This window comes from Notamacropus eugenii, chromosome 6 (assembly GCF_028372415.1).
Source record: "Notamacropus eugenii isolate mMacEug1 chromosome 6, mMacEug1.pri_v2, whole genome shotgun sequence".
NCBI classification, from domain to species: Eukaryota; Metazoa; Chordata; class Mammalia; order Diprotodontia; family Macropodidae; genus Notamacropus; species Notamacropus eugenii.
In genome coordinates this window covers 208,219,947-208,246,011 of record NC_092877.1, presented here as the reverse complement: position 1 = coordinate 208,246,011, position 26,065 = coordinate 208,219,947, and the positions used below count along the sequence as shown (strand labels likewise).

At 40.1% G+C, this 26,065-nt stretch overlaps 1 protein-coding gene and 1 long non-coding RNA gene across 18 annotated transcripts in view; one reads left to right on the top strand and one right to left on the bottom strand.

The window, feature by feature from the left end:
- The window catches only part of MCF2L (MCF.2 cell line derived transforming sequence like), a 362,484-nt gene that overhangs the window by 326,619 nt on the left and 9,800 nt on the right, over nucleotides 1-26,065 (top strand). For all 17 annotated transcript variants that reach the window (XM_072621934.1, XM_072621919.1, XM_072621931.1 and 14 more), the window contains 17 exons: nucleotides 978-1,097; nucleotides 1,967-2,158; nucleotides 2,759-2,950; nucleotides 3,893-4,052; nucleotides 5,936-6,006; nucleotides 6,785-6,861; nucleotides 8,418-8,484; nucleotides 11,806-11,921; nucleotides 14,886-14,955; nucleotides 16,392-16,484; nucleotides 16,572-16,664; nucleotides 17,989-18,114; nucleotides 19,101-19,322; nucleotides 19,811-19,903; nucleotides 22,531-22,609; nucleotides 22,794-22,860; nucleotides 25,568-25,686. In XM_072621934.1, coding sequence (XP_072478035.1) covers nucleotides 978-1,097; nucleotides 1,967-2,158; nucleotides 2,759-2,950; nucleotides 3,893-4,052; nucleotides 5,936-6,006; nucleotides 6,785-6,861; nucleotides 8,418-8,484; nucleotides 11,806-11,921; nucleotides 14,886-14,955; nucleotides 16,392-16,484; nucleotides 16,572-16,664; nucleotides 17,989-18,114; nucleotides 19,101-19,322; nucleotides 19,811-19,903; nucleotides 22,531-22,609; nucleotides 22,794-22,860; nucleotides 25,568-25,686 — 1,957 coding nt within the window. The remainder of the gene's footprint in view (nucleotides 1-977; nucleotides 1,098-1,966; nucleotides 2,159-2,758; nucleotides 2,951-3,892; nucleotides 4,053-5,935; nucleotides 6,007-6,784; nucleotides 6,862-8,417; nucleotides 8,485-11,805; nucleotides 11,922-14,885; nucleotides 14,956-16,391; nucleotides 16,485-16,571; nucleotides 16,665-17,988; nucleotides 18,115-19,100; nucleotides 19,323-19,810; nucleotides 19,904-22,530; nucleotides 22,610-22,793; nucleotides 22,861-25,567; nucleotides 25,687-26,065) is intronic.
- Nucleotides 22,557-26,065, bottom strand: part of LOC140512648 (uncharacterized) — a 41,928-nt gene continuing 38,419 nt past the window's right edge. Inside the window, exon 3 of the long non-coding RNA XR_011969865.1 lies at nucleotides 22,557-22,645. This is a non-coding gene — a long non-coding RNA (uncharacterized lncRNA). The remainder of the gene's footprint in view (nucleotides 22,646-26,065) is intronic.

Here is a 26,065-nt window from a genome sequence, read left to right as displayed (position 1 = left end):
ATTTATATAGGTACTTTTTGATATAGAGGTAGTACGTGGCAGTGTCAGGGTTTGAATGGACACCTTCTGACTCCAAATTCAGTTCTCTTTCTCATGTACTCCAATAAACTCCATTTTAATTGACACAGTTTCTGATTTTTAACAAAAACCTTCCTACAATATATGAATGCACTGCATAACCTTGGGGATATTACTTAACCTCAGTTCACCATCTGTAAAAATGTTTTTTTGTCTAATGTCTAGTCGTATCTAGTTCTTTGTGACCCCATTTGGGGTCTTCTTGGCAGAAATACTGGAGTGGTTTGCCGTTTCCTTCTCCAACTCATTCTTCAGATGAGGAAACTAAAGCAAACAGGGTTAAGTGACTTGCCCAGGGTCACAGAGCTAGTAAGTGTCTGAGGCCAAATTTTAACTCAGGAAGATGAGCCTTACTGACTTTAGGCTGGGTGCTCTGTCTTTTTCACCAGCCTGTAACACATAAGGCAGGTAAATTAAATGTCCTCAAAGGTCCCTTCCAGTGTTAAATCTTTGATCTAAGGACAATCCTCTACAAATAGTTAAAAAGTCACCTTTTGGGTGTTAAATAAGAAATTCTTATTTACCTTTTCTCAAGTAAGAAACTTGGAAAGATCTTACCCTCTGGCATACTCACATTGCTGGCTGGACCTCTTTTCAGCTTTTTGATATGATACTACCAGACAGACATATCTTTTTTGGATTCTTTTTCTTTGCCTTGATCTCTCTATTTTATATCTGAATTTTCCATGGAGAAGTATGCTTTCATGTGATTACTCTGAAATGTGTTGATAGTAGTGGTTGTCTCTCTATCCCAGCCTTCTCTAGCAATGACTTTACACACACACACACACTCTCTCTCTCTCTCTCTCTCTCTCTCTCTCTCTCTCTCTCTCTCTCTCTCTCTCTCTCTCTCTCTCTCTCTCTCTCTCTCTCTTCCCATCCACTTCCCTTTCTTTTAGGTGAAAGCCATCTTAGACGTTGTATCAGAGAGGTTATCAGCCTTCACTGACGTGGGAAATAGCTACGCTCACGTGGAACACATGCTAAAGGACCTGGCTAGCTTTGAAGAAAAATCCAAAGTAAGTCATACGATGTGTCAATTCCACAATTAACTTTTAATGTTTAAAGCATAGGGTGGTGTCTAGTTAATGAAAAATGTTTCATTCTGGTACTTAATGCCAAAATTCACTTTGGAGAGACAAAGGATGCCTATAAAATAGTCATTTCGGTTTTATGTTGAACATTTCTACAATGGCACAGTAAGATTTTATAACAAAGTTTTATTATAACTGTTTTGTAATGATTATAAATGCAATTATTTTATCACTTAAATCCATCTTGCCAGAGGGACTCTAAATAAACTAGGAAATGACTTGCTTATAAGTATTCTCCAACTATCTGGGTTCTCCAGACCTTTTCATCACTACCGAATTAGCAGTGTAAAAACTTAACAGTGCTGTGTAAAGTACACATGATGCACATGATGCCACCTCTTAGCTTTCCTGGATGCAAATAGTGAGCTAATAGTTTTTTCAAAAGTTCTACTTTTTGCCACATGGATTCCTTATATTTTGCTCTCAGAGCTTTAGGTTTTGTGTGTTGGATAATTTTGTACTGATACATTTAAATTTTTTCTTTATAAAGTGTTGAGTGAGAAAAAAGAAGTTCCACAAGGATAATATAGAAATACCCCAAATGAGTGAATTTGTGATGTTGTTGTTTCAGCCCTTCCCATCATGTAAACTAGTTTGCTCATGGCTGGCTACATGAATCAAGTAGTATTGTGCCTAATCACAGTAATAAGCAAAGAAAAATTTCACACACATATATCTGGGCCAGTAACATCCCAATTACTGTGATTTTGCCTTGCCCAGAAAATAGCTTCCCCAGTTGTACGTAACCCAAATAAGCTCCAATTGATTTTTTCATTAGGTCTTCCTTTTTTCAGGAAGCTGTAGAGAAGGCTAGGGCCTTGTCTTTGGAGGGTAACCAGCTGATCCAAAGCAAGCATTATGCTGTGGACTCCATCTTGCCAAAGTGCAACGAACTGCAGCACCTCTGTGATGAATTCACAACCGAGATGGGTAGAAGGAGGAATCTCCTCCACCAGTCCCTGGAACTCCATGGCCTTCTTGAAAAGGTATGTTGGGAAATGAAAGCCACTCTTTGCTCTCCCCTACTGAGTTCTCTTACTTAAGAGAGCCCAAGCATGGGATCCCACACCCCAGTTTCTTTTCTTTCTCCTCCGAGTGGTATCAATAATATTTCTTTAAGGATGGCGTCATGCCCAAGCTTCCTGTAGTTCTTTATTTTTCTCTTGGGATCTAGCAGGTATGTGTTGGTATATTTTTATGCGTTTGTTTATTTTAGTTGTGTGTGTTTATGAAATCTGGTTGTGGCACCTGATGAAGAGCTGGTAACTTATCCATGATTCTCATCTTTTATTCTGTCTGCTGTTTGGGTTTACAATTTATTTGTCCTTCATTAGAACATAACACTGAAGAAAAACCACTTGATTTCAAAATACAATTTTCCATCCTGAGAAACATGTAAGATGTAGAGGCGAAAGTATTATGATTCAGTGATTTGGGCAACATTTCTAAAGACAGCACTCCATCGGTTATATGTTCATCAGTGATGAGTTGTTTTCAGCAGAAGATATGACAAATTTCATGCATGTTCCAATGTGCTTCACTGAAATCTTCTTCTCTTTTCTCTCTCCTGTGTTTTATGTATCTAGTCTATGAAATGGTGTGATGATGGTATTTACCTGCTGGCTTCCCAGCCCGTGGACAAATGCCAGTCCCAGGATGGAGCTGAGTCAGCCCTACAAGAGATTGAGAAGTTTTTAGACACTGGTGCAAAAAATAAAATCCAGGAGCTAAATAAAGTTTACAAAGAATATGAATCTATTCTCAATCCAGATCTGAAGGTAATATTAACGTATGACCATGGGCAAAATAATTTTTGAGTGGTTATTTTTATAACTTAAAAATATTTTTACCTACCAAGTGGCTAATAGAGATTTCTTAATTTTTGGAATTCTGTACTTAAACACCACAAAAAGCATGTTTGTACACATGGCAGAACCCCAAGAGTATTCAATATGAAATTGTCAGTCTCCCCTTTACATTGCTTGATGTATGTGTGTGTGTGTGTATACACACATATATATATACACACATACATATATGTATATATGCAATAAATTATACTCATTACTTTCAAAACTGTTCTATTTTAGACTTTGATTTTTTTAAGAGACTTCAGATGTTTTCAAATCCAGTCTTCCTCTCAATGGATGCCTATCATCTACAACATCTGATAGATCGAACATCTATCTAAGCTCTGCTTGAATGTTTCCAGTCTCATCCCATTCTTGGTCAGCTCTCCTTAGCAGTTATTCCTTAGGTTCATTCAAAATCTGCCTCACAACAGATTCTCCCAGTTGGACCTGGTTCTACTCTCCAAACTCAGTGCAGAAATACACATAAACCTCTTCTTCCTCAGAAGAACCTTTCAAATATTTGAAAGAAGTTTATTTTGTTGCTCCTCCTTCTCTTCTCCAGGATGACCAATCCATCACACAACATCATTTCCAGACTTCTCACTCTCTTGACCACAGTCCCGCTATATGCACCCTGGTTATCAATATCCCCCTTCAGGCATATCATCCTGAACTGAGTCACAGGAGTCCTACAGCATTAATGGAAATGTTCAAAATACAACTTTTAAAGAATTTACTTTGGGGCAACTGCTCTGCTTTTATGACCTAGTTATGGTTTCTTTTTTCTGTTTAATGAGACACTAATCCTTAGAATTAATCATTAGAAACATGACCGTGGGGCTCATAATTGGTATATTATGGTTTCAGGAGCATGTACAAAAGGTCTTTCAGAAGCAAGAGAGTATGGAAGAAATGTTCCAGAAGAGACAGGTGAGCCTGAAGAAATTGGCAGCAAAGCAGACCCGGCCAGTGCAGCCGGTGGCACCAAGACCAGAAGCATTTACAAAATCCCCCTGCCCTTCTCCAGGTAAACTTATACAAGTAGTGTTCATTCATCCATTAAGTGTACTGAATCCGAAGTCTTGCTTGAGGTGCCAATCTCTAGTATCTGTACGTCTTTTCCATGGCTAGTGATACTTATTTCAAGGTAGTCAGTCAGGAAGCATTTACTAAGAGCCAGGCACTATGCTAAGTACTGGGGTTACAAAGAAAGACCAAAGATAGTCCCTGCTCCCAAGAAATTAATGGTCTAATGGGAGGGAGACAATATGTAAATCCCCATGTAAGAGCAAAATACATACAGGACAAATTGGGAGTAGTCGGTCAATAAATGTTAGGTGCCTACTCTGTGCTAGGCACTATTCTAAGAGCTGGAGTTATGGAGAAACATATAAGACAATCCCTACTCTCAGGGAGCTCACAATCTAATAGGGAAGACAGAATGAAAACAGTTGTATATAAAGAAGATAGATACAGGATAAACTGGAGATAATCAGCAGAGGGAAGGCACAAACATTCAAAGGGATTGGAAGTGTCTTGTTACAGAAGGTGGGATTTTAGCAAAGGCTTGAAAGGTGCCAGGAAAGTCCAGAGGCAGAGATGAAGAGGGAGAGAGCCCCAGGCATGGCAGGGGAGGGGCACAGTCAGTGATGCCCAGAGTCAGAGTTGGAGAGGTCTTCAGTATCTCTTCCTAGACTATTACAATCAAAATCTCACCCTCCACCCCTTGGTTTTCTCTCTCCCCAATATGTTCTGTTGAATCCCTTTTAGATCCATCTGTCCAAAATCCGACTTGGATTTTATTTGTGTAAATGGTTCTCTGTGCCTGCCAGAGAAAACCCACACTCCTTAGCCTGACATTCAAATCTATCTGCATCCTAATTCCAATCTACCTTTCCAGCCTACTCCTCCATCACTCCTCTACTTGTACTCTGTACTACAGCCAAAGTAGACCACTCATCTTATCCGCACCCACCTCCTAAGGTTTCCCACTTCCTCACCTTTGCTCCTCTCTTTTCTGCATGTGAAATCATACCCATATTTCAAAACCAAACTGAGATGCCCCCCTCCTCCATGTAGCCTTCCCTGATATCTGGTTGGGTCATTCCTTATCTAAGTTCCTTCCATACTGTTCTTTTACATTCTACAGCATACCCCATAATGAGCCTTCTAGTGGCCAGGAGCTTGTTCCCCTTTCCCTAGATGCAGCACCATTCACAATCTCTCACCGGTCAGTCAACTAGCATTTATTAAGCACCTACTGTGTTCTAGGCGCTGAGCTTGGATTCTAAGGATTCAAAGAAAGACAAAACACTCCTTTTTTCCCCAAAGACCTCACGGTCTCATGGGAGAAACAACACAGTGTACAAGCAAACGATATATACAAGGTCAATTAGGAGGAAATGTATAAAATTCACAGGCCTTGGCTACAGCTTCATTTGTCTGGAATAAGTTAATCTTGACCAAAGAGAAAGGGAGGGAGTGAAAGACATTCCATCCATCCTTCCTCTGCCCTAGAAGCCCTGATGGCAAATAAGCCAACAACCTAAAGGCAAGCAGGAACCTTCCTTCCCTGCCATGCCTGATTTAGAGGTTTCAGAAGGAATCTGGTCTTTCTGTCTTTCCCTCCATGTCAATAATGATTGAGGGATGGTCTTCTATAGCCCCCAAATGCACAGATGTTTAATCATGACTGATGGTATTGGACTAGCCAGCAAGGAACTAGGAACAGCAAGGATATTGGGGTTTCTGGTTCACAGAATATGTTGGAGATATAGGAGGACTGACTGGAAAGGTAGGAGGAGGCCAAGTTGTAAAGGTAGGTAGAAGAGAAAGTCCAAAGGATCCTACATAATCACAACTCGCCAACCAAAGGCGTGCATTACCATAGATGTTGTTTTTCTGAACCAGGTCTACGAAGAGGTTCTGAGAACTTGTCTGAGGGCAGTGTGCCAAGAAGAGGAAACTACAGAAGAGCAAAGGTAGCGAATGATGATTTTCCTTCAAAATTTTTTTTTCTCTACCATATGCTGGTTCCTGATTTCCCTGACTACCACATCTACTATATGTGTTTTCTTCCTTTATTAGAACATAAATTCCTTGAAGGCAAGAACTGACATTTGTATGCATGTTCCTAGGGCTTATTCTACTCCTCAGCACATAGTAATGGCTTTTCATTCATTCATTCATCCTCAGATCCTTTAATCTAGAAGTCGGTCTGCCCAGGAACTTCCTAATAAAGTAGGTAGTTATCATAAATAATAATGCGGCAGCCCCGCTGATCTTTGCATCAAGTAACTTCTTTTGCATTGCTGAGATTTCTGGGTTCTTATGGGATTTCTACCCAGTTTGATCCAAGGAGAAACCTGTAAATATTATAAAACAACAGTAATCCCTCCCTTCTGTAAGATAATGGTCACCTCTAAGAACCTGTAGTCAAGGCTATCAGTCATCTGAATGCTTAGCCAGCTTTCAATGAGATGCCATGATGGAGCTGTCTAATGGCTAGTGACTTATTCCTCTCACTCTATTTAAATAAGGACATTGTGAACAGCATTCCAGATTTAACCATTTGGGGAGAAGAACAGGGACATAATAGAGATCCATAAACTTTGGTGCCTTAAAAAAAGCAAGAAAACGAAAAGTATCTTTTTTTGTTTTAACTTGATGCTGTATAGTGCCAGGCACATAGTAGGCACTTTATAAATCCTTATATTTATAAGGATTTATACAACTGGTTGGTTGTTTCTTCTGTTTCAGAGTGAAATGAGTGATATCCAGCAGGGCAGAAGTGGCTCAACGACAGATGATGAAGAAAATCTGGCGATATTGCGACGGTAGGTTTTGCGTCAGTCAGTCCTGACTGTCTCTAAGCAGTTCAGGACGAGGCAGGTCATCCAAGCAGCTCGTAGTCTTGGTCCCAGCAGAATTTCTTAATTGCACTAAGTTGCTGAATCAAAAGAGCATTAGGACATAGGTCTCTGAAGAGGGCTGACAAAATTCAGAGACGAGTGTGGAAACTGAATTACAGACAGCTAACATGGAGGCTCAGAGCTAAGGTCTTATCCAATGACTGACCAAACTAAAAAGAGAGGATGCCACCTTGTTACTCAATTCTGACAAGCCCACTGTTGTCTGGGACCCTTGATTAGAAAATTGCTTTGCTTCTGCAACTTCTAGATCTGTAATTTCCTTCCTATTTCTGCAACATTGATATATATCCTTTGCCTAATTCAGCAGTTTGCCCATTCTCTGGCTTGTTATTGTGCATTTGGCCAGATATCAAATCAATCTCTGGATGGAGACATCTTTGTATTGAAACCACCTTAAGATTTAGCCAGAATTCATGAGAGCTAACAGGAAGCTCTTTCTGGAAAAGCCTGTGATAAAGCATGGATTAGTGGATGAAGGAAAGTTCTTTTGCAGAAGTCAGTTATATACCCAATGAGGACCCTCTTCTAACAGTACACAATGGAAGGAATTTCCAAGGATCAGATACAGCTCTACCAGACCTTAGAAAAAAAGCCTAAATTTAAAGAGGCCCTGTTGGCATTCTTCCATAAGATATATAGTAATTGTATTCAATCTTTAATAATATATAGATCTTCCAAACTGATCTTGCCACTGGATTTTGGAGTTTAGAATCTTAGGCCCTCATCCTGATATGGGCCTACCTCTAGGAACAGTTGGAGAAGCCTCTAAAAAACAAAGAAGACTCTTTTTCTGTCCCTACATTTTGAGCAAAGGTCATAGATTTAAAGCTAGAAAAGACTTCAGAGATTGAGTCCAACTCTCTTATTTACAGAGGAAGAAGCCCAGAGAGATTGCGATTTACCCAAGGATTCACAGATAATTTGCAGAGCTGATTTGAACTATGATCCTTTGATGCTAAATGTAACACTCCTTCCACTGGCCTATGCTGTTTCTGCATCCTTAGCATGGGATAGGGTTAGAGCTAAAGATTCCTCAGGTATCCCCATGCAATTAGTAAATGTGATAATTCCCCAGATCTCCAAGGTTTGGGAATCAGTCATTCATACCATCCCCCCTCTTCTCAACGACTGCTTCCTCACAGTTTGGGAGCCTAGAAAATTATGAACTTCCTGCCGGCTGTTTAGATACAGGGTAGTCAGGGGCCCCCAGTCTTAGTCCTCAAACAACAGCTGTTTTACATACATTATTTTTGGAGGGGAAAAGGCAAGGCAGTTGGAATTAAGTGACTTGACCAAGGTCACACAGTTAGTAAACATGTCAAGTGACAAGTCAAATTTGAACTCAGGTCCTCCTGATTTCAGGGCCAGTACTCTACTCACTGTGCCACCTAACTGCCCCATCTTGCATGCATTTTTAAAGGACATTCCTATAAGGAATTCACATTTTTCCTTGTTTCCAGGCATGTGATGAATGAGCTTATTGAAACAGAGCGAGCATATGTGGAAGAACTCCTTTGTGTCCTTGAGGTAAGCATATGTATTATGTAGAGCTGTGCCCAAGAGTTCAGGGGGGCTTAGAATTTTAGATAGTAAAAATACCTCCTTTTTATTTAAAAGTTTTATCTTTTTGAGTTAAGAAATTTTAGAAATGGTTCATATTCTGTGTTCTTACTGTCAAATATCTGTCTCCAGGGTCACTCATAGATAAATGTAATATGTGTTAGCTTATATAAATATACATACATACATACATACATATATATATATACATACGTACGTACATACATACATATGTATATATATACACACACATACATGCATACATATATATCAGGCATGGTGGCACATGCTCTCCTGACCCACTGTCAGGAGAAGTTGAGGCTGGTGGACTGCTTGAGCTCAGAAGATCTGAGCTGCAGAAGGGATAAATGAATCTGATGTCCACATTAAGTCTGGCACCAATCTGGCGAGTTGTCTGGGAGTGAGAGACCACCAGGCTATCTAAGGAGTGGCTCACTGGCCAAGGCATGAAAGTTGAATTACTTTTTGCTCGCCATTGCCCCTTCCAGGATCTCTTCCCTACCTTCATCACTCAGTAACCCCTCCTCATGCTATTCATATCTGTCACCCAATTAAATCTTGGTAGCTATTGTTTACAGGCCTCTAGGTCACTCTTCTTCCTTCCTCAATGAGTTCAGTACTTGGCTTATAATTTTCCTCACCTCTCTAACTCCTGCCATCTCATACTAGGGACTTCAACATACATATTGACTCTCCCTCAAACACCCAAAACAGTTTCTTGACCTACTTACTTTCTATGACCTTTAGCCCCACACAAAGATGATCATAATCTTGCCATCACCCACAAATGCACCACCTTCATGTTAAAAAATTTGGAGATCCCCTTATCCAGTCATAATTTTTTGGCTTTTCCCCTCTCCCTCTACGTTCCCTTATCAAACTTTACTCTCTCCCCATGGTGACTGCCAATTCTTGACCCTGCAATTATCTCCAAGACATCTTCCCTGCACTAGCCACTCTCTCCTCTTTTCCCTATCTTGACCCCTTGGTGAATCAGTTCAACTCTACACTGTCCTTCTCTTTTATGTTGTTATCCCCCTTTCTAAGTTACAGCCTTGGATCTCTCCCACCTTTCACCACCTTAGCTCCCACAAACATGCTATTGAATGAAGGTGGAGAAAATCATGAAACCATTTTGTCTGGATCCACTACAAATTTATATTATACAACCTCAACTGGGTCCTCAAGGCTGTTAGACAATCCTGCTATCCATGCCTTGTCACTCACTGTCCCATTCTCCACAATGGCTCTTTCAAACCTTTCCATCCCTCCTTAGTCCTCCCATGTGTCCCCCTCTTTCCACTCTCTCAACTGAGAAACTTAGCTTGTATGTTACAGAAAAATAGGAGACCATTCACCATAACTTCCCTCTTTTCCCTTCTTCTCCCATCACTCAAATGCCTTCTGCCACTCTGCCCTCCTGTACCCTGTTTCACATGATGAAGTGACCTTTCTTCTTACCCAGGTCAAGTGATCCCATTCCATCCCATCTCCAACAGAGTGCCCCTTCTGCCATCCCTACTCTTTCATATATTTTCAGTCTCTCCCTGTCTGTTGGCTCATTCTCTGCTACCTACAAATATCCCTGTACCCCCTCTCTGTCCTCAAGAACCCATCAATGGATTCTTCTATTACCTCTAGCTACTGTCCTATATCTCTTGCGCGTTTTGTGACTAATCTTCTTGAAAAAGGCATCTACAGTAGACAACTCCACTTTCGCTCCTCTCACTCTCTTCTTAATTCCTTACAACCCAGCTTCCTAATTTATCCTAATTTATTTACTGTTCTCTCCAAAGTTAACAATGAGCTCTTAGTTGCCAGATCCAATGGTCTTTTCTCAAACCTCATTCTCCACCAGGCTTTGATAACTTCCATCATATCCCTGATACTCAAGTTTTCAAGATGCCACTGTCTCCCAGTTTTCCTCCTACCTGTCTGACCACTCCTTGTCTGTCTCCTTTGCTAGAATCTCATCCAAATTATATCCTCTAACTGAAAGTATCCCACAGGATTCTATCCTGGGCCCTCTTCTTTTCTTCCTCTACATTGCACCTGGTGAGCTCATCACCTCCCATTGATTTAATTACCATCTCTATGCTGATAAAGTCTCAGATCTACCTATCTTGCCCTAATCTCTCTATTGACTTCCAGGATGTCCAATGACATCTTAAGCTCAATATGTCTGGAACAGAATTCATTCTCTTTCTCCCTAACCCCTTCTCTCCCTGTTACTAGAGGGGGCAACACCATCCTCCCAACCCCTCAGTGTCACAACCTCGTAGTCATTCTGGACCCCTCACTCTCTCCCCCCCGCCCCATATCCAAGCTGTTGCCAAGGCCTGTTGATTTCACCTCCACAACATCTCTCAAATATATCCCTCCTCTCCTCTGACATTGCCACCTCTCTGGGGCAGGCCTTCATTACCTCATGCCTAGACTATTACAACAGCCTGCTGGTGGGTCTGCCTGCCTCAAGTCTCCCCCTGTTCCAATCCATTCTCCATTCAGACACCAAAATGATTTTCCTAAAGCACAGGTTTACTCAATAAACTCTGGTGACTCCCTTTTGCCTCCAAAATCAAATATAATACACTCTGTTTGGCATTCAAAGCCCCTCATAATGTAGCCCCCTCCTATCTTTCCAGTCTCACACCCTACTCCCCTCCATGTACTCTTCAGTCCAGTGACACTGGCCTTCTGACTGCTCCATGAACAAGATGCCCCATCTCAGCTCCTGAACATTTTCTCTGGGTGTCCCCAGTGCCTGGAATGTTCCCCTCCTTGTCTTCCCTTTCTACTGCCTTCCTTGTCTTCCTTGAAGTCCCAAACAAAATCCTATCTTCCTCAGAAAGCCTTTCTCAGTCTCTCTTACTTCCAGTGTCTTCACTGTCTTAATTATCTCCTAGATATCCTTTGTATAGCCTTTTTGTACGTATGTGTTTGCTTATTTTCTCCCCCGTTAGATCATCAGCTTCATGAGGGAAGGACCTGCCTTTTGCCTCTTTTTTTATGCCTATCACTTAGCACAATGCCTGCTGCCTTTCTAGCCTGGGTGAAAAAAGGAGACCAATATAAAAAAATAAAACAGAAGGCAAATAAAATACCACATTATATTAACTCTTTGTTGCCCCTCTATGTACATACCCCTCAAATGACTTTCCACAGTTGGCCTAAGATTTATGTTGACCTCTGTTTGTCAGCTGAATTTCACGAGTCAGACAATAACTGGAACTGAATGTCACTCACCTGCCTCTTTCTGCACTGTAGGGATATGCTGCAGAGATGGATAATCCTCTAATGATGCATCTCATTTCACCAGCCCTCCAGAATAAGAAGGATGTCCTGTTTGGAAATATGGAGGAGATATATCACTTTCATAACAGGTTAGGGGCATTGTTTTTCCGTATTTGAGAAAGTCCATTTGTCTCTTCATCCCCTTAAAGTAAGTGATGCATCTTAATGCCCTACTCCATTAGAAGGGTTTGAAGTTCAAAACAACTACCCTGGATCATGTCAGGTGCTGATTTTTAAAATTATATATTGTTTTCTGTTAAGTGATTGTATTGCATGGTTACAGAACCTAGAAATGGATCCTAGAACTCTATACATCTATTTTGAAAGATACAGACAGCTAGAAGTGATTAAAATTTGAGGATGGTTATGAATTTGATATGAAAATCCAAGAGGGAAGCACATTCTCTTGGTTGTTGAGGGCCTAAGTGAAGACATTCCCCTTGGGCAGGGGTGGGGAACTGGGGAACCTATGGCCTCAAGGCCACATGTGACCTAGGGCCTTGTGTCCCCAAAAGAATTTGTTCTATGAAATTTGAATTCAGTCAAAGGGCTACACTTGAGCACCTAGAAAGCCACATGTGGCCTCCAGGCCACAGGTTCCCCACCCCTGCCCTTGGGTATAAATGATTGGTGGTATGGAGATTCTAGTGGACTCGTCTTATGTCTTGGGAGGATAAGGCCATGTCACCACTAAACAATGCTAGTGGCACACTGAGATGGGACCTGTCTCTCATCGTGGCCCTTTCTTTCTGTCTTGTTGGTAAACAGATCCCCCCTCTCATCAGCCTCCTCCCTTAACACTTTGAGGAGGCATCCAAGATTAACAGTAACATTCTCTATTGGTATCTTTGCTTTTGACATTCATGACACACAGATCAAGGGCCATCTGTTTTCCTGGGCATGGCTAAAGAAGAACAAATTAATGTGGGAAGTTGACTATTTTCTCTTTTCATCCTCCTGAGGCTGGGTGCGGGATATTTGTTCTGAGATGCTCATTTTTTGCCTGTTCTAGGGTTGTGGGGAGTAGTGTGGATAATTTCTTCAGAGTTCCCTATCATAGGGGCATAATCCATATTTCCATATCCTCTTTCCAGGGTAAGGAAAGGGCAGTTCAAAATAGAGGTTTCAGTGATTATAAGCAGGGGATAGATTTATTGGAAATAACTTTATTTTGTGTAAAGAAAATGAAAAACAAATCATAGTTGAACCTTCCCCAGGCATCAGCTGTGATGGCTGAAGGAGATGGATGCCCCACCTTGGGACTTGGGAAGTCCAAGAGACCATGGGAATCTGCATTACCCACCCTTCTCTACTATTTGGGAGGGGAGCTTTCAGGGAGTTTGGGGCTCTCTGTTTCTTCACATGCCTTTTTCCCTTCTGTCATCTGTGTCTCCCACCCCACCCAATTATAAAGGAAGTGATCTGTGAGCAGTCCCTGATATTCCATTTCCCAAGGTCTCAGGGCACTTCATGTCACAGGAGGTAAACCAAGTGAATCTGCTCCAGTAGCTTCAGTTTCTTATTTCAGCCATGGATCACTTCATAGATTCAGAGTGTGCAGAAGTCACTGGTGTATTTAAATTATGAAATAAAGTTAAGGAATTTTTTTTCACATGAAGCTCTGGCTACAAACTGACAAGACACTTCATCTTATGACTAAGGGACATAAAAAAGAGTCAGTCATATTTCTAGATGTGAATGTGTGCTGGATCAGGGTGGAGGCAGAGTGGCATAGTATGAGAAAACATTGCCCTGAGTCCTGAGTTCAAGTTGGGCAATAACTACCAGTAAAGAAGGGGCAAGGGAAGGAAGATAGGTTGGTTTATTATGCAAGCACCTACTATGGGCCAAGTACAAGGCTAAGTGCTTTACAAATATTGTCTCATTTAATCCTTACAAGCACATAGGTGCTGTTATTATTTCTATTTTACAATTGAGGAAACAATGACTTGCCCAAGGTCACACAGCTATTAAGTGTCTGAGGTTCTTCCCCACTGCAGGCCCAGTACTCTATCCACTATTCAACCTGGCTGCCTCTAATTTGATCTGATGATGTAAACTTAGACAACGTAGGGAGATTGCATGATGCAATTCACTGATTACTATTAGTGCTTCTTGGGCAAGTAGGTGGCATAGTAGAAAGAGTGTTGGCCCTGGAGTCAGGAAGACTAAATTAAGACTAAGTTCAAATCTGGCCTCAGAGACTAGCTGTGTGACCCTGGGCAAGTCACTTAACCCTGTTTGCCTCAGTTTCCTTATCTGTAAAATGAGCTAGAAAAAGAAATGGCAAACCACTCTGGTGTCTTTGCCAAGAAAACTCCAAATAGGGTCACGGAGTCAGACACAACTGAAAATGACTGAACAACATTAGTAATATGTTAAAGTGCCCTCAGGGTTTATATTACATTTTTGTTTTCAAAGGGGTTTGTAGAACAAAAAAGTGTTGGGAACCACTAGTGTAGAAAAAAGATGAAAACCTTTGGAGTCAGAAAAATCTGAATCCAATTTCTTATTTATCTGTGTGACTAAAGTCAAGTAACGAGATTTATGGACCTCAGAATTCTCATCTGTAAAATGAAGGAGTTCAATTATATTAATCTCAAAGTCCCTTCCAATTCTCCATCCAATGATACAAAGCCATCTCTCCAACTTGAGGGAATTGTCTTGGATGATTTTTGAGCAGTCAACTTCTATGGTTGTAAATTTCCACCCACATTTACAAACTAAAACCCTATTTTATTTTAAAGGGAACTTTGCATGTTAACTGGAAGTATATTAAGGGGAATCCAGAATGTGACCCATTTCTTTAGCCTACAAGTTTTATCTGTGAACTGAAAAAAAAAATCAGGCCCCTGGTTACTTAAGTCAGATGGGATTGCTACCTTAATCTATTTCTGTAACTTGTTTTTTTTTTACCATAGAAAATCTCAATGATTTTTCAAGGGTGGAAAGGTAGAAAAAGGTCTTGTGAGAAAGAATATTTATTGGAAATAGTTTCCTTTATAGATTCTTTTTTCTTCCATAAAATCTAATTAAAAATTTCCTCTCTTTAGAATATTCCTGAGAGAACTTGAAAACTACATAGACTACCCAGAACTGGTAGGAAGGTGTTTTCTAGAAAGGGTATGTATGTATTGTCAACCAATAAAAATAGACATGCTATCACACATGTGTTTCTTAACCTGCTGTTTCTAGTTAAAATGACTAAATCACGATGATCCTGATCTCCATTGTTTTCATCACTCTTACCATATAGTTTGCAAACCTTTTCAGGACCCCTCAAAGCTCAGTTCAAAAAAAAAAATTGAATTGGATAAAATAATACTCATCTCCTTAGAACAGGACTGTTAACCTATTATGTCATTCATCATAAGCAACTTATCTTGTTAAAAAAGGAAACATTAATTTGCTGCAAAATGGAGCAGTTTCTACAAAAGAAAGTAGCCAATGGTCCAAAGAAAAATATTGTCAGGGGGCCAGGACAAGGTGGGAATGTTATTCAGTTGACCCAGTCTAACTGGTTGAAAATTCTTCCTTACATTTTGAGAATTCAAAAAAATCCTTTGCTGAAAAAGAAAGAAAATATGTTACTACTCTTGAAATGTGTTAACCTCCAGAGAACTGATAGATAATTAATTTTTTTAAAAAAATGTAGATGGTCTTTCTGCAAGTTTGTTTTAAACCTTGCCCCAGGCAAAATAACCAGATCCACTGAGCTAAATTCAAGTACGGAAAGGGGTTATGTTGACTATAAACACACAAAATGGGCTAGTGAACACCTTATCATGTGACTCCCTCTTTAATTAACTGGTAGATCATAGGCTGATTGGGATGAACCAGAATTAAGGGATTATGCCAGGCCAGGATTAAAACAGAACTTCCAGGAGATGTAGGACAAACTGTTTCACTACATTTTACCAAGAAGTACTAGTCAGAAGTCAGAAGACCTGGCTTCACATTCTACCTCAGGTACTGTGCAACTCTGAGCAAGTCACTTAATTTCTTTGTGCCTTGATTTCTCTTCTACTCCCCTCCTAGCTCTAAACCTATAATCCCTATCATCCCTTGTCAATAGTGTATACGAACCTCATTAAATCCAGGCAAACTTACCTTGGGTTCCATATAGGCTGTTGATATTTGATAATAGTTTTGTCATCAGCTACATTTAGATACTAAGGAAGCCATCCCGGCAAGAGTGTTTTCCAAACACCAGTTCTATTTTCCTGTTTGCCTTCTCAGTTAATGGTTAATGAGAAATATTGTATTTTGATCGTGTTGTTAAAAAAAAAAAAAAAAGATGTCTACAGGTACATCACCCAGGTACAATTTTAGAGAATCAACTGTTGTCATGGGTCAGTTCAAAAGGAAAAAAAATACCCAAGCCACCTTGCTAGAAATCAGTTTCACTTGCATGGTATCAGCTCCAACATAATACAGAGTTTTATCAACAATACAGATCATGCCGGTATGGAAAAAAACCAGAGACTCTATTGAAACATGATCTGTCTTGTGCTCTTTAATGGATCAAACTGATCATTTTTTTTTATTCCTACACACAGATGGAAGACTTTCAGATTTATGAGAAATATTGTCAAAATAAACCCAGGTCAGAAAGTCTCTGGAGGCAGTGCTCAGACTGTGTATTTTTTCAGGTATATTTCCATATGTACTGACTCAATTGGTCACTAAAGTATCCATAATGAACATTGTGTAATCCAAGGTTTCCGACTTGATCACAGGAATGCCAGAAGAAACTTGATCACAAACTCAGTTTGGATTCTTACTTGCTGAAGCCTGTACAAAGAATAACCAAGTATCAGCTATTATTAAAGGTAGGAATAAGGTTCACATGGTATTTTGTTTGTTTTTTTTTTAGCAGGGTCCAATTTTTCACTTTTTGTTGTTTGTTTACTAAAAACTTAATAAAATGCCCAAAATAGTTAATAAAAACTAGAATAATTTAAAGTATAGGTTTATCTTTGGCACAAATGTGAGCAGCCACTCAATGCCAGTCCTACATACTGAGAAAGTCATAGCCACCAGCCATAGAATTACTCCAGGGAGTACTAAAAAACCTTCCTGAAGAAAAAGGTCACATGGCTCCCTGAAACTTCCGTACCAAGAGTGAAAGTACCCTGTATTCTGAAAGTCCCTGCTTATCACTCATGAACACACTTAGAGATTTTCTCAGATGAGCTAGCCAACTCACCTAGCATGGTCTTGAAACAGATGGGAGTTAAGCTGGGTGAATTTTGATAAGAGGAATAAGGAGTGAAGTGCTTGGAATCTGAGGCACTCTACATAGTAATAGCAGATTCAGAGGGGGTACCTGGACAATCGGGGCAGCGGAAGGGTATTAAGGGTTGGGTTAGGGAAGGAGGCGAGTTGCCTAAATGGGATCAAGAAGGGAATATTGAAGACTTTTTTGCTTAGTAACTTTTTACCAAAATCCTATGTCTATTTCATGGAATTACATTCAAACTTGCCCAATTTAAGAATTATCCAGAAATCATTTCCAAGTATTTCCAAAATGTCATTAATGACATTTTTGACCTTTCTTTCATTAATGTTCCATTCTGAAGAGCTAATAGCTAGTAGGGTTCTAGTAGGGATATGCATGTCTTTTATTGTGTGTGAGGGAGAGAGAATGTAGGTACAGCAGCCCAACCCCACAACACTGAAGTGACTGGTATGAGCAAGAACCTTTACCTGGTGGTAGAGCTATAAAGACAAAACAAAAAATTCTCCATTCCCTCGCAGCATTTCCATTCCACTAGAAAAATACATAGAAAAATATATATATGATAATTTGAGGAGGTAGAGACCACCAGCAAGTAGGGGGATTCAGGAAAGGCATCTTCTTAGAGAGTTCATGAGCTGAACCTTGGATGAAACTCAAGATTCTACAAAGCAGTGGTGCCATGTGTCTCTAGGCACAAGATGCCCTCCTGATGATTCTAAGAGTCACTCTTTGGGAAGCAACTTAAAGATAAAACATAGTTTGAATATTATTAATCAGGGAGCAAGATTTTGGCTTTTTTTTTTTTTTTTTGCAAGCATTTGGGTGTACATTTCCCAAAGATACTGATAGGATAGGTTTTTGGTGATGGTTGTATAACCTTAAGAACATTAATTCTTGTGCACCCTGCCTTTCAGGAAATGCTGAAATACAGTAAAAACTGTGAAGGAGCCGAGGATCTACAGGAGGCGTTGACTTCGATCCTTGGAATTCTCAAAGCTGTCAATGATTCCATGCACCTGATTGCCATTACTGGCTATGACGTAAGTGAGATCATTTAAGTGGAAGGCATTCCAATGGAGAAACTGAATGCAGTCCCTGTCAAAGGGAACAGCCATTTACTTTTCCTTCATCAATCTCAGCAGTGTGATAATGTGATAATATATAATAACATGATATATTAATATATAATAACCTGGTATGATGTGATATATTAATGTAATAAATGATAAAATAATAAGCATACAGAGTTTTGTTTAAAGTGAAAAGCAGTCATACTTCAGAAGTCCTAAGTGAATATTCCCCTCCATCTCTCAGATACTAGGCTAGGTATGGCAGCCATAGAAACTTGTAGATCCTATGATTCACATTCTACATGAGAGGTACCATATTATATGGATATAAAACTGCCTAAGAGCCAGAAAGACCTGGGTTCTAGTCCTACCTCTGATATAAACTGTGTGACCTTGAATAAGTCACTTAACTTCTGAAAGCTCTAGGCCAGTGGGATCAAACCCAGATAGAAAGAGAGATCCACACAGTGACATACTAACTTAGTCTACTAACTAGGTGGCATAGTGGATCAAGTGCCAGCCCTGGAGTCAGGAAGATTTATCTTCCTGAATATAAATCTGGCCTCACACACTTACTAGTTACATGACCCTGGACATGTCACTTAACCTTGTCTGCCTCAGTTTCCTCATCTGTAGAAATGAGCTGGAGAAGGGAATGGCAGATCACTGCAATACGCAGTATCTAAGTACTTTGCAATCGTCATCTCATTTGATCCTCATAATAACCCTGGGAAGTAGGTGCTATTATTATCCCCATTTCACAATGACGAAAATGAGACAAGCAGGAGAGAAGTGACTTGCCCAGGATCGCACAGTTAGTAGATGTCTACAGTTGGATTTGAACTCAGGTCTTCCAGATTCCAGGCCCAGCACTTCACCCACTCCACAATTTCATGCCTATAAATTTTTTAAAATGTGATTGACCTGTTTTCTTCTTCTTCTTTTTTTTTTTTTAGGGAAACTTAAACGAATTAGGCAAACTCTTGATGCAAGGCTCCTTTAGTGTTTGGACAGATCACAAAAAGGGCCACGCCAAAGTGAAAGACCTGGCTAGATTTAAACCAATGCAGAGACATCTGTTCCTCCATGAGAAGGCGGTTCTATTCTGTAAAAAGAGAGAAGAAAATGGAGAAGGTTATGAAAAAGCCCCTTCATACAGTTACAAGCAGTCCTTAAATGTAAGTAAAAGTCTGGATTAAATTGGTGAGAAGGTTTTGGTTTTTGACAAAACATTCCTTTTTCTCAATGTGGAAAATTTAATAGAGAAAGAAAAAGATATGTGGTTATGATTAATCTGACACACCGACTAATTGTGTGACCTTGGAAAAGTTGCTTAACCTCTGCCTCAGTTTCCTCATCTGTAAAATTGGAAATATAATAGCACTTACTTTTCAGGATTGTTGTAAGGACCAAATGAGTGCTTAGCAGAGTGCCTAACACATAGTAGGTACTTAACAAATATTTGTTTCTTAATTGGAAAAATAACAAAATGATGCTTTTTCAGAATAATCTAATCACCTCTGTGCCCCAGGAGTGTGGTATAATAGGATTTAAAAGGATGACAAGACTCTTTTAAGATCTGGATGTGTTCTTTGGAATATCTTTAATAAAACAGTTGATTTCCTGCATGTATTTATGCCATTTCTCTGTGTCTTGTGTTTGCCAGATGACTGCTGTTGGAATAACAGAAAATGTTAAAGGGGATGTTAAGAAATTTGAAATCTGGTATAATGCGAGAGAAGAGGTTTACATTATACAGGTAGGAGTGGCATGCCAATCACTGTTTTTGAAATGAGGTTTTCATTTCCTTGGTTGTTCCTGTGTGGGATTTTATAATGTTTCCATACGTCTAGGCACCCGTATTCAGCAAGAGTAACTACGTCAATCTAATAGGAACTTGGCAGAACAAGGTGTGAGGTAGAAGGAAAATGATAACGTAGCCTGGGATGACTTTCCTAGCACAGCTCTGGGGAGTCTCAGAGCTTTATTAATAGCTGGTAGAAAAAGTTCTTAAAAAAAAGCTAATATTTTGCCTCTTTTATAAAGTTTGTGTCCAAGGTAAAAGACATGGTGGGGCATTTGATAAAGAGATACATCTAAAACTTAAAAAAATGTCATTGTCTGGATCAGGGGTAGGGAACCTGCAGCCTGGAGGCCACATGTGGCCTTCTAGGACCTCAAGTGTGGCCCTTTGACCAAATACAAACAAATCTCCTTAATAAAAGGATTTATTCTGTAAAACTTGGACTCCATCAAAAAGGCCGCACCCAAGGCCTTAGAAGGCCACATGTGACCTTGAAGCTTCAGGTTTCCCACCCGTGGTCTGGACAGTAGAGACTTGCATGGGGTAGAAAATGAAAAGTCAGTCTTTAGAAAGAGAGAAATGCTGAGTCTGTTCAGGCTCCCTGATGCTCTGCAGATGAACCTCACTAAGGAGAACAGTTTACCCTATACAGTGTTTATCTCAATGTATCGGGCCAAATTATCCATTTGAGCACACACTGAAAACAAGGAAACCACCCTTAGTAACTGCATGACCATTTTTGAGAATGTCTAGACCTATTTTATAAGTGAATCCTGCAGTTTACTTGTTCAAGGTCAGAGTCTTTTTAGCCGTATGGATTAGGGCTACGTGGGCAAAGACATCCATGCTGCCTCTAGCTCACAGATTTTTTCCCCAACTTCTGGTTCACTCAGAATTTGAGCTGCTTTGTAAACTCTTCTGTAGTACCCAACCCAGCACACCTCTCTTTTAGGGATCAGCCATGTTCCTCACCTTTTATCCAAACCAGCAGCTCTAACATGGCTGAGCCTTATTATGGTGGAACCCTAATTCCATCTTTACATAGTCTTCTCACCCTTGGGGAGAGAGAACTTAACTAATGAGCCAGGGGAGGGGCATGTTAGACAGACTGTCATGGTGCCTTGGGCTTCTCTTGGGGCCTATAAGTACACTGCAAATGGAGAGGTTGGATGGCCCCTTGAGTCTGAGGACAAGCTATGGCAACACCATAGGTAGAGGAGAGGTACACTAGTCACTTCCAACTAGGTCTTTCCACAGACTACCAATGCAATGTGTAAGTCCACCCCTACCCCTGTTAATCACAGAAGTCCCAGAGATTGAGTCAGTGATGAGGAAATTAGATCCTTAGTCAAAAAGGATCGTGAAGGCTTAGGGTCGCTAGATAATGACACATGGCAGCAATAACAAACTATTTCCTTTGTGTCCTCATCCTTCCTGATCCAGTGCTTAAGGACCCGTTCTCGCTTGTTTTATATTTTTGATCCAGTCAGGCTACCTGGGACCTCTGGAATTAATTGGGATTGCAGTGGAAACCCATCCTTACACCTGGAATACTCTCCCTTCTCACTGCCACCTCCCATGCTAATTCCTTCCAGCCACTAAATTACTTCAAATTTACTTTGAATATATTTTTATTTACTTTTCTTCACATTCTTGAGGTCAGGGGCTGTTTTGTTTTTTACTTTTTATCTCCAGCAGCTAGTCCAGTACCTAGAGCATAGTAATTAACGAATGCTTGTCAAATCATTGATTTTAGCCAGTTTCTTATATCAATACCTCTGTTGCTATAATTTATACTCTTGAACAAATCTCCCCTCCTTCCAAACATACTTAAGGAGGCTGGATTCAGAGTAGAACTTTAGAATTTAGTAGAGGAAAGACTCTTCCTCAGTCTCCCCAAATCATTTATTTATCATCAGAGTAGTTTATGTAGAATTATGAATTCCATTAGCTTTGAACCATTATTACCATTGTGTGGAGCTCATGGGGAGGGAGCCTGCCTGGAAGTCAGGAATACCTAGAGTCAAGCCCCATCTTTGAGAAAGCCAGTCATCCTCTGTTCCCAGTAACTCCCCAAAAGAAAAGATGCCAACTTGTATTGATAGAGAGAATTCCTATTCCAATGAAATCACAGACCCAGTCTAATGTTTTCAGTGGAATCTTTATTGAATTGCTGTTTTGATTTGCAAAGGAAAGGTGTTCTAGCAATTCTTAAGTCTCACTACCCCTGAAAAAGGAAAATTACTAGTTTTTTTTACTTTCCCCAACAAGAAACTTGGGTGAAAAACAGTTGAATAACCTGTCCAGGGCTTATCAATTTCTAGCACTCATTTGGAAAGAACAAGAGATGGTATCATGTATGCGGACAAAATGATGCTAGCTTGTGCCCTGGATTCAAAACCACTAACCCATACCCATCATCACTGCACCCCTTTTTTATTCTTATATGTGACATTCCATTTAGATGATCTAAGGAGTGCCAGGGTTATACCTTTGCATGTGGAGCTGGATAAATAAAATACCCATTTACTGGACAAAAGGAGATTTATTACTTGCATGCTGATTTTTCCCTTTTTTGGCAGGCCCCAACTCCTGAAATTAAAGCAACCTGGGTAAATGAAATCCGGAAAGTCTTGACTAGTCAGCTGCAGGCTTGTAGAGGTAAATAGTTCTTTCTCCGGTATTCTGTGCACCCACCTGAGTAAAAGAAAAACAAAAAACTTTAAACTAAATTTCTCCATTAAAAAAAAAAAGTCAGACACATAAAAGCGCATGCATGCTCACACACACACACACACACACACGCGCACACACACCCCTATCTTGTGTTTGTCTTTTCTTACAGAGGCCAGTCAGCACCGAGCACTGGAGCAGACTCAGAGCTTGCCTTTACCTACATCCTCTAACACAAGGTGAGTGGCCATAAATACAGTATGTGAAACGTAGTTAGGCTTTTTGGCTCATTTTCTTTATCCTGACTCTTTCCCCTCTGAGTCTCCACGAGGATACTTCTATGAGGGTAGGGATTAGATGACCTCTACCATTGTTTCCAGCTCCCAAAATGCCCATGGTAATTCTTCACCAGGACAATGTTTATCATCTATTGTTTCTATGTTTACCACACTCTTTGAATCTGATCCCTTCTCTACTCACACAACTATTACCTTCCATTCCTCATCTCTTGATTACATTATGACAACCTCTGAATTGGTCTGTCCTCAGTCCCATCCATTGTACTTACACTTCTTTTTTTTTACTTATATTTTTTTTGCAAGGCAATTGGGGTTAAGTGTCTTGCCCAAGGTCACACAACTAGTACGTGTCAAGTGCCTAAGATCGAATTTGAACTCCAGGGCCCATGCTCTATCCACTCTGCCACCTAGTTGACCCATCTTACATACTATTGCCAGAGTAACCCACTCTAGCAACTTCCTTTTTACCTCTGGATTAAAATATAAAATATGTTTGGCTTCTAAATTCCTATACAACCTGCCCCAATTTATCTTTCTAGCCTAAATAACCATTATTCCCCCTCCTGCCCTCTGTGATTCAGCTTAATTGTCCTTCTCTCCTTTCTTCAACAACACTCTGTCTTCCATCTCCATACTTTTGCACTGGCCATTCTCCATCCCTAGCATATATTTCCCTTCTTATCTCTAATTTGGGGTTTTCTTGGTAAAGATACCAGAATGGTTTGCCATTTCCTTCTCCAGCTCATTTTATAGATGAGGAAACTGAGGCAGACAGGGTTAAGTGACTTGCCCAGGGTCACTCAGCTAGTAAGTGTCTGGGTCTGAATTTGAATTCAGGAAGATGAGTCTTTCTGACTCCAGGTCCAGCATTCTATCCATTGAGCCACCTAACTACCTGATTCCCCCAACTAATAGTGTCCAAACTGTATTGTATTTAGCTACTTTATATTTGTGCTATTTTTATAGGGTATCCCAAAAGTTTCCCTGAAGTTTAAAATTATTAAAGTTTGAGCTATTGTTTGTATTTATTAGGCATTAAGGCTTAAAACTACACTTAAACTTCTGGGATGCCCCATATATTTATAGGTGCTTGTCTTCCCGTCTAGAATGTATGACCTTTGCAAGTAGGGACTTCTTCACTCCTTGTACTTGTATCCCTAGCATCCATAGCGTCTACCACACAATCAGCCTAGTAATCAGTAACGCTTGAATTCAAGTCCCACCTGTGACATATACTAGCTGTGTGTCTCTGAGAAAGTCAGTTATCCTCCTAGTTCCCAGTAACTCCCCAAAAAGAAAAGGTGTCAACCTGTATTAGTAGAGAGAGTTCCTACTCCAATGAAATCACAGATCCAGTCTATTTTTTTTATTAGAACCCTTGTTGCATTGCTGTTTTGATTGGCAAAGGAAAGGTGTTCTAGCAATTCTCAAACCTCACTACAGTTGCAAAAGGAAAATTACTATTTTTATTATTTTCCCCAAGAAGAAGCTTGGATGGAACTTATAAATACTTGCTGATGATCAGTTGCATATATGTTGGATGGGTGCCATTGTGTCAGCTTACAGGGAAAAACGTCTCTCTTCCCATACACCCATCCTCTCCTATCAACTCCTAAAAAAAAGAACAAAAGGATAATCCAGGCATCAGTCTGGATTTTTGTATAGGTCAGTCATTCATCACCAGTCTTGTTAAGGTTATGTCACCATCTAAATAGCAGAAGCCTAATTAGAGGACTCCTACATATTGTCATTTAACATTGTACTTGGAGTCAGGAGGACTTGGAACAAATCCCACCTCAGATGGTCAGATTATGTATATCTGGGTTTTAGTTTCCTCAATGGTAAAATAAGAGGTTCAGGATTGATTTGATGATTTCTCAGGTACCTTTCAGGCTCTGATTCTATGGTTAGTGGACTAGTGCTATCCCCTCTAAAGTTACCTTCCATCTACTCTGTATCTGTCTTGTAAATTTGGATGAATATATATTGTCTTCCCATGAGCTTTGAGGGCAAAGACCGGTTTTTCTTTGCATGCCCAGTGCTTATTAGCACTATGCCTGGCATGTAGTAATTGATTAATAAATGATTCTTGATTGATTGGGTTACAAAGTCCAATTGACTACAAAGAAAATGTAATCTTTATATTCTAACTCATTTTCGTTTGCTTTTATTGCATCAAATTCATTTTCTACCACCTTGTTAGAGAGCTGTGGCTTTGATTTTTTGGAGCCTGTGTTGTTTTTAAGTCCACTGCCCTCCCATACTGAACAGAGGGGGATGCTTGGGACAGAGACCATACTTGCTACAGTCTCTCTATAGCCTGTCCCTAGAATGCGAGACAGACCCTCCTTAAACCAAAGCTTCAACGTTGGCAGTATTTAATCCAAAAAAATAATGTTTTTTGAGAGAGGAGGAGCCCCTACTAGTTAGTAGTATTTTTTGATGCTTTGTAAACAGAAGTATTCTCTCACTCAAAGCATTGAACAGGAAAATATTGCCAGGGATATAAAATAGAGAAGAAATCAAGATCTTTCAGGGTGCCAGGGTCCTTAAGAAATTCTGAATATGACTGCAAAGTATTATTATCTTTATTATTATGAATTATTATTTATTGCTATGAATTGTTGTTATTTGCCTCATCCATTAGTCCCTCAAAAAATCAAACAAAGAACGTTAAGAAATTAGAAGAAAGAAAAACCGACCCTGCAAGCCTGGAGGGATACGTCAGCTCAGCATCAGTGCCGAAGAACCCAGACAAAAACAAAGGTGAGGCTGCCTGCGTGCGTTCTCTGTGCTCATGGTATACCACACCTTTGTGCCCAGTTACTGAGTAAAGTGTGACATTTAAGTTCAAAATTCACTATTTTTATTACAGAGTAGTGTTTCCACCGATAACTCTCATGCTTCTCCTGTTGTCCCTGTCAGTTAATATTACCTTTAACCTTACTACTGAGAGAAGCTTTTCTGAAACATGATGCTTCCCTGGAGTTGGGCTCCCAGCCCTGCCTGATGTAGCCCTGAGAAATGCCTTGATTGTGGACATCTATACACTCCTCACTCTTCCTTGAATACATCTCTGCTATCTATCGTTGTCTCTAAGTGCTAACTCTGAGGTCTCTCTGTTCCTGTGTGTGTGTGTGCTCTA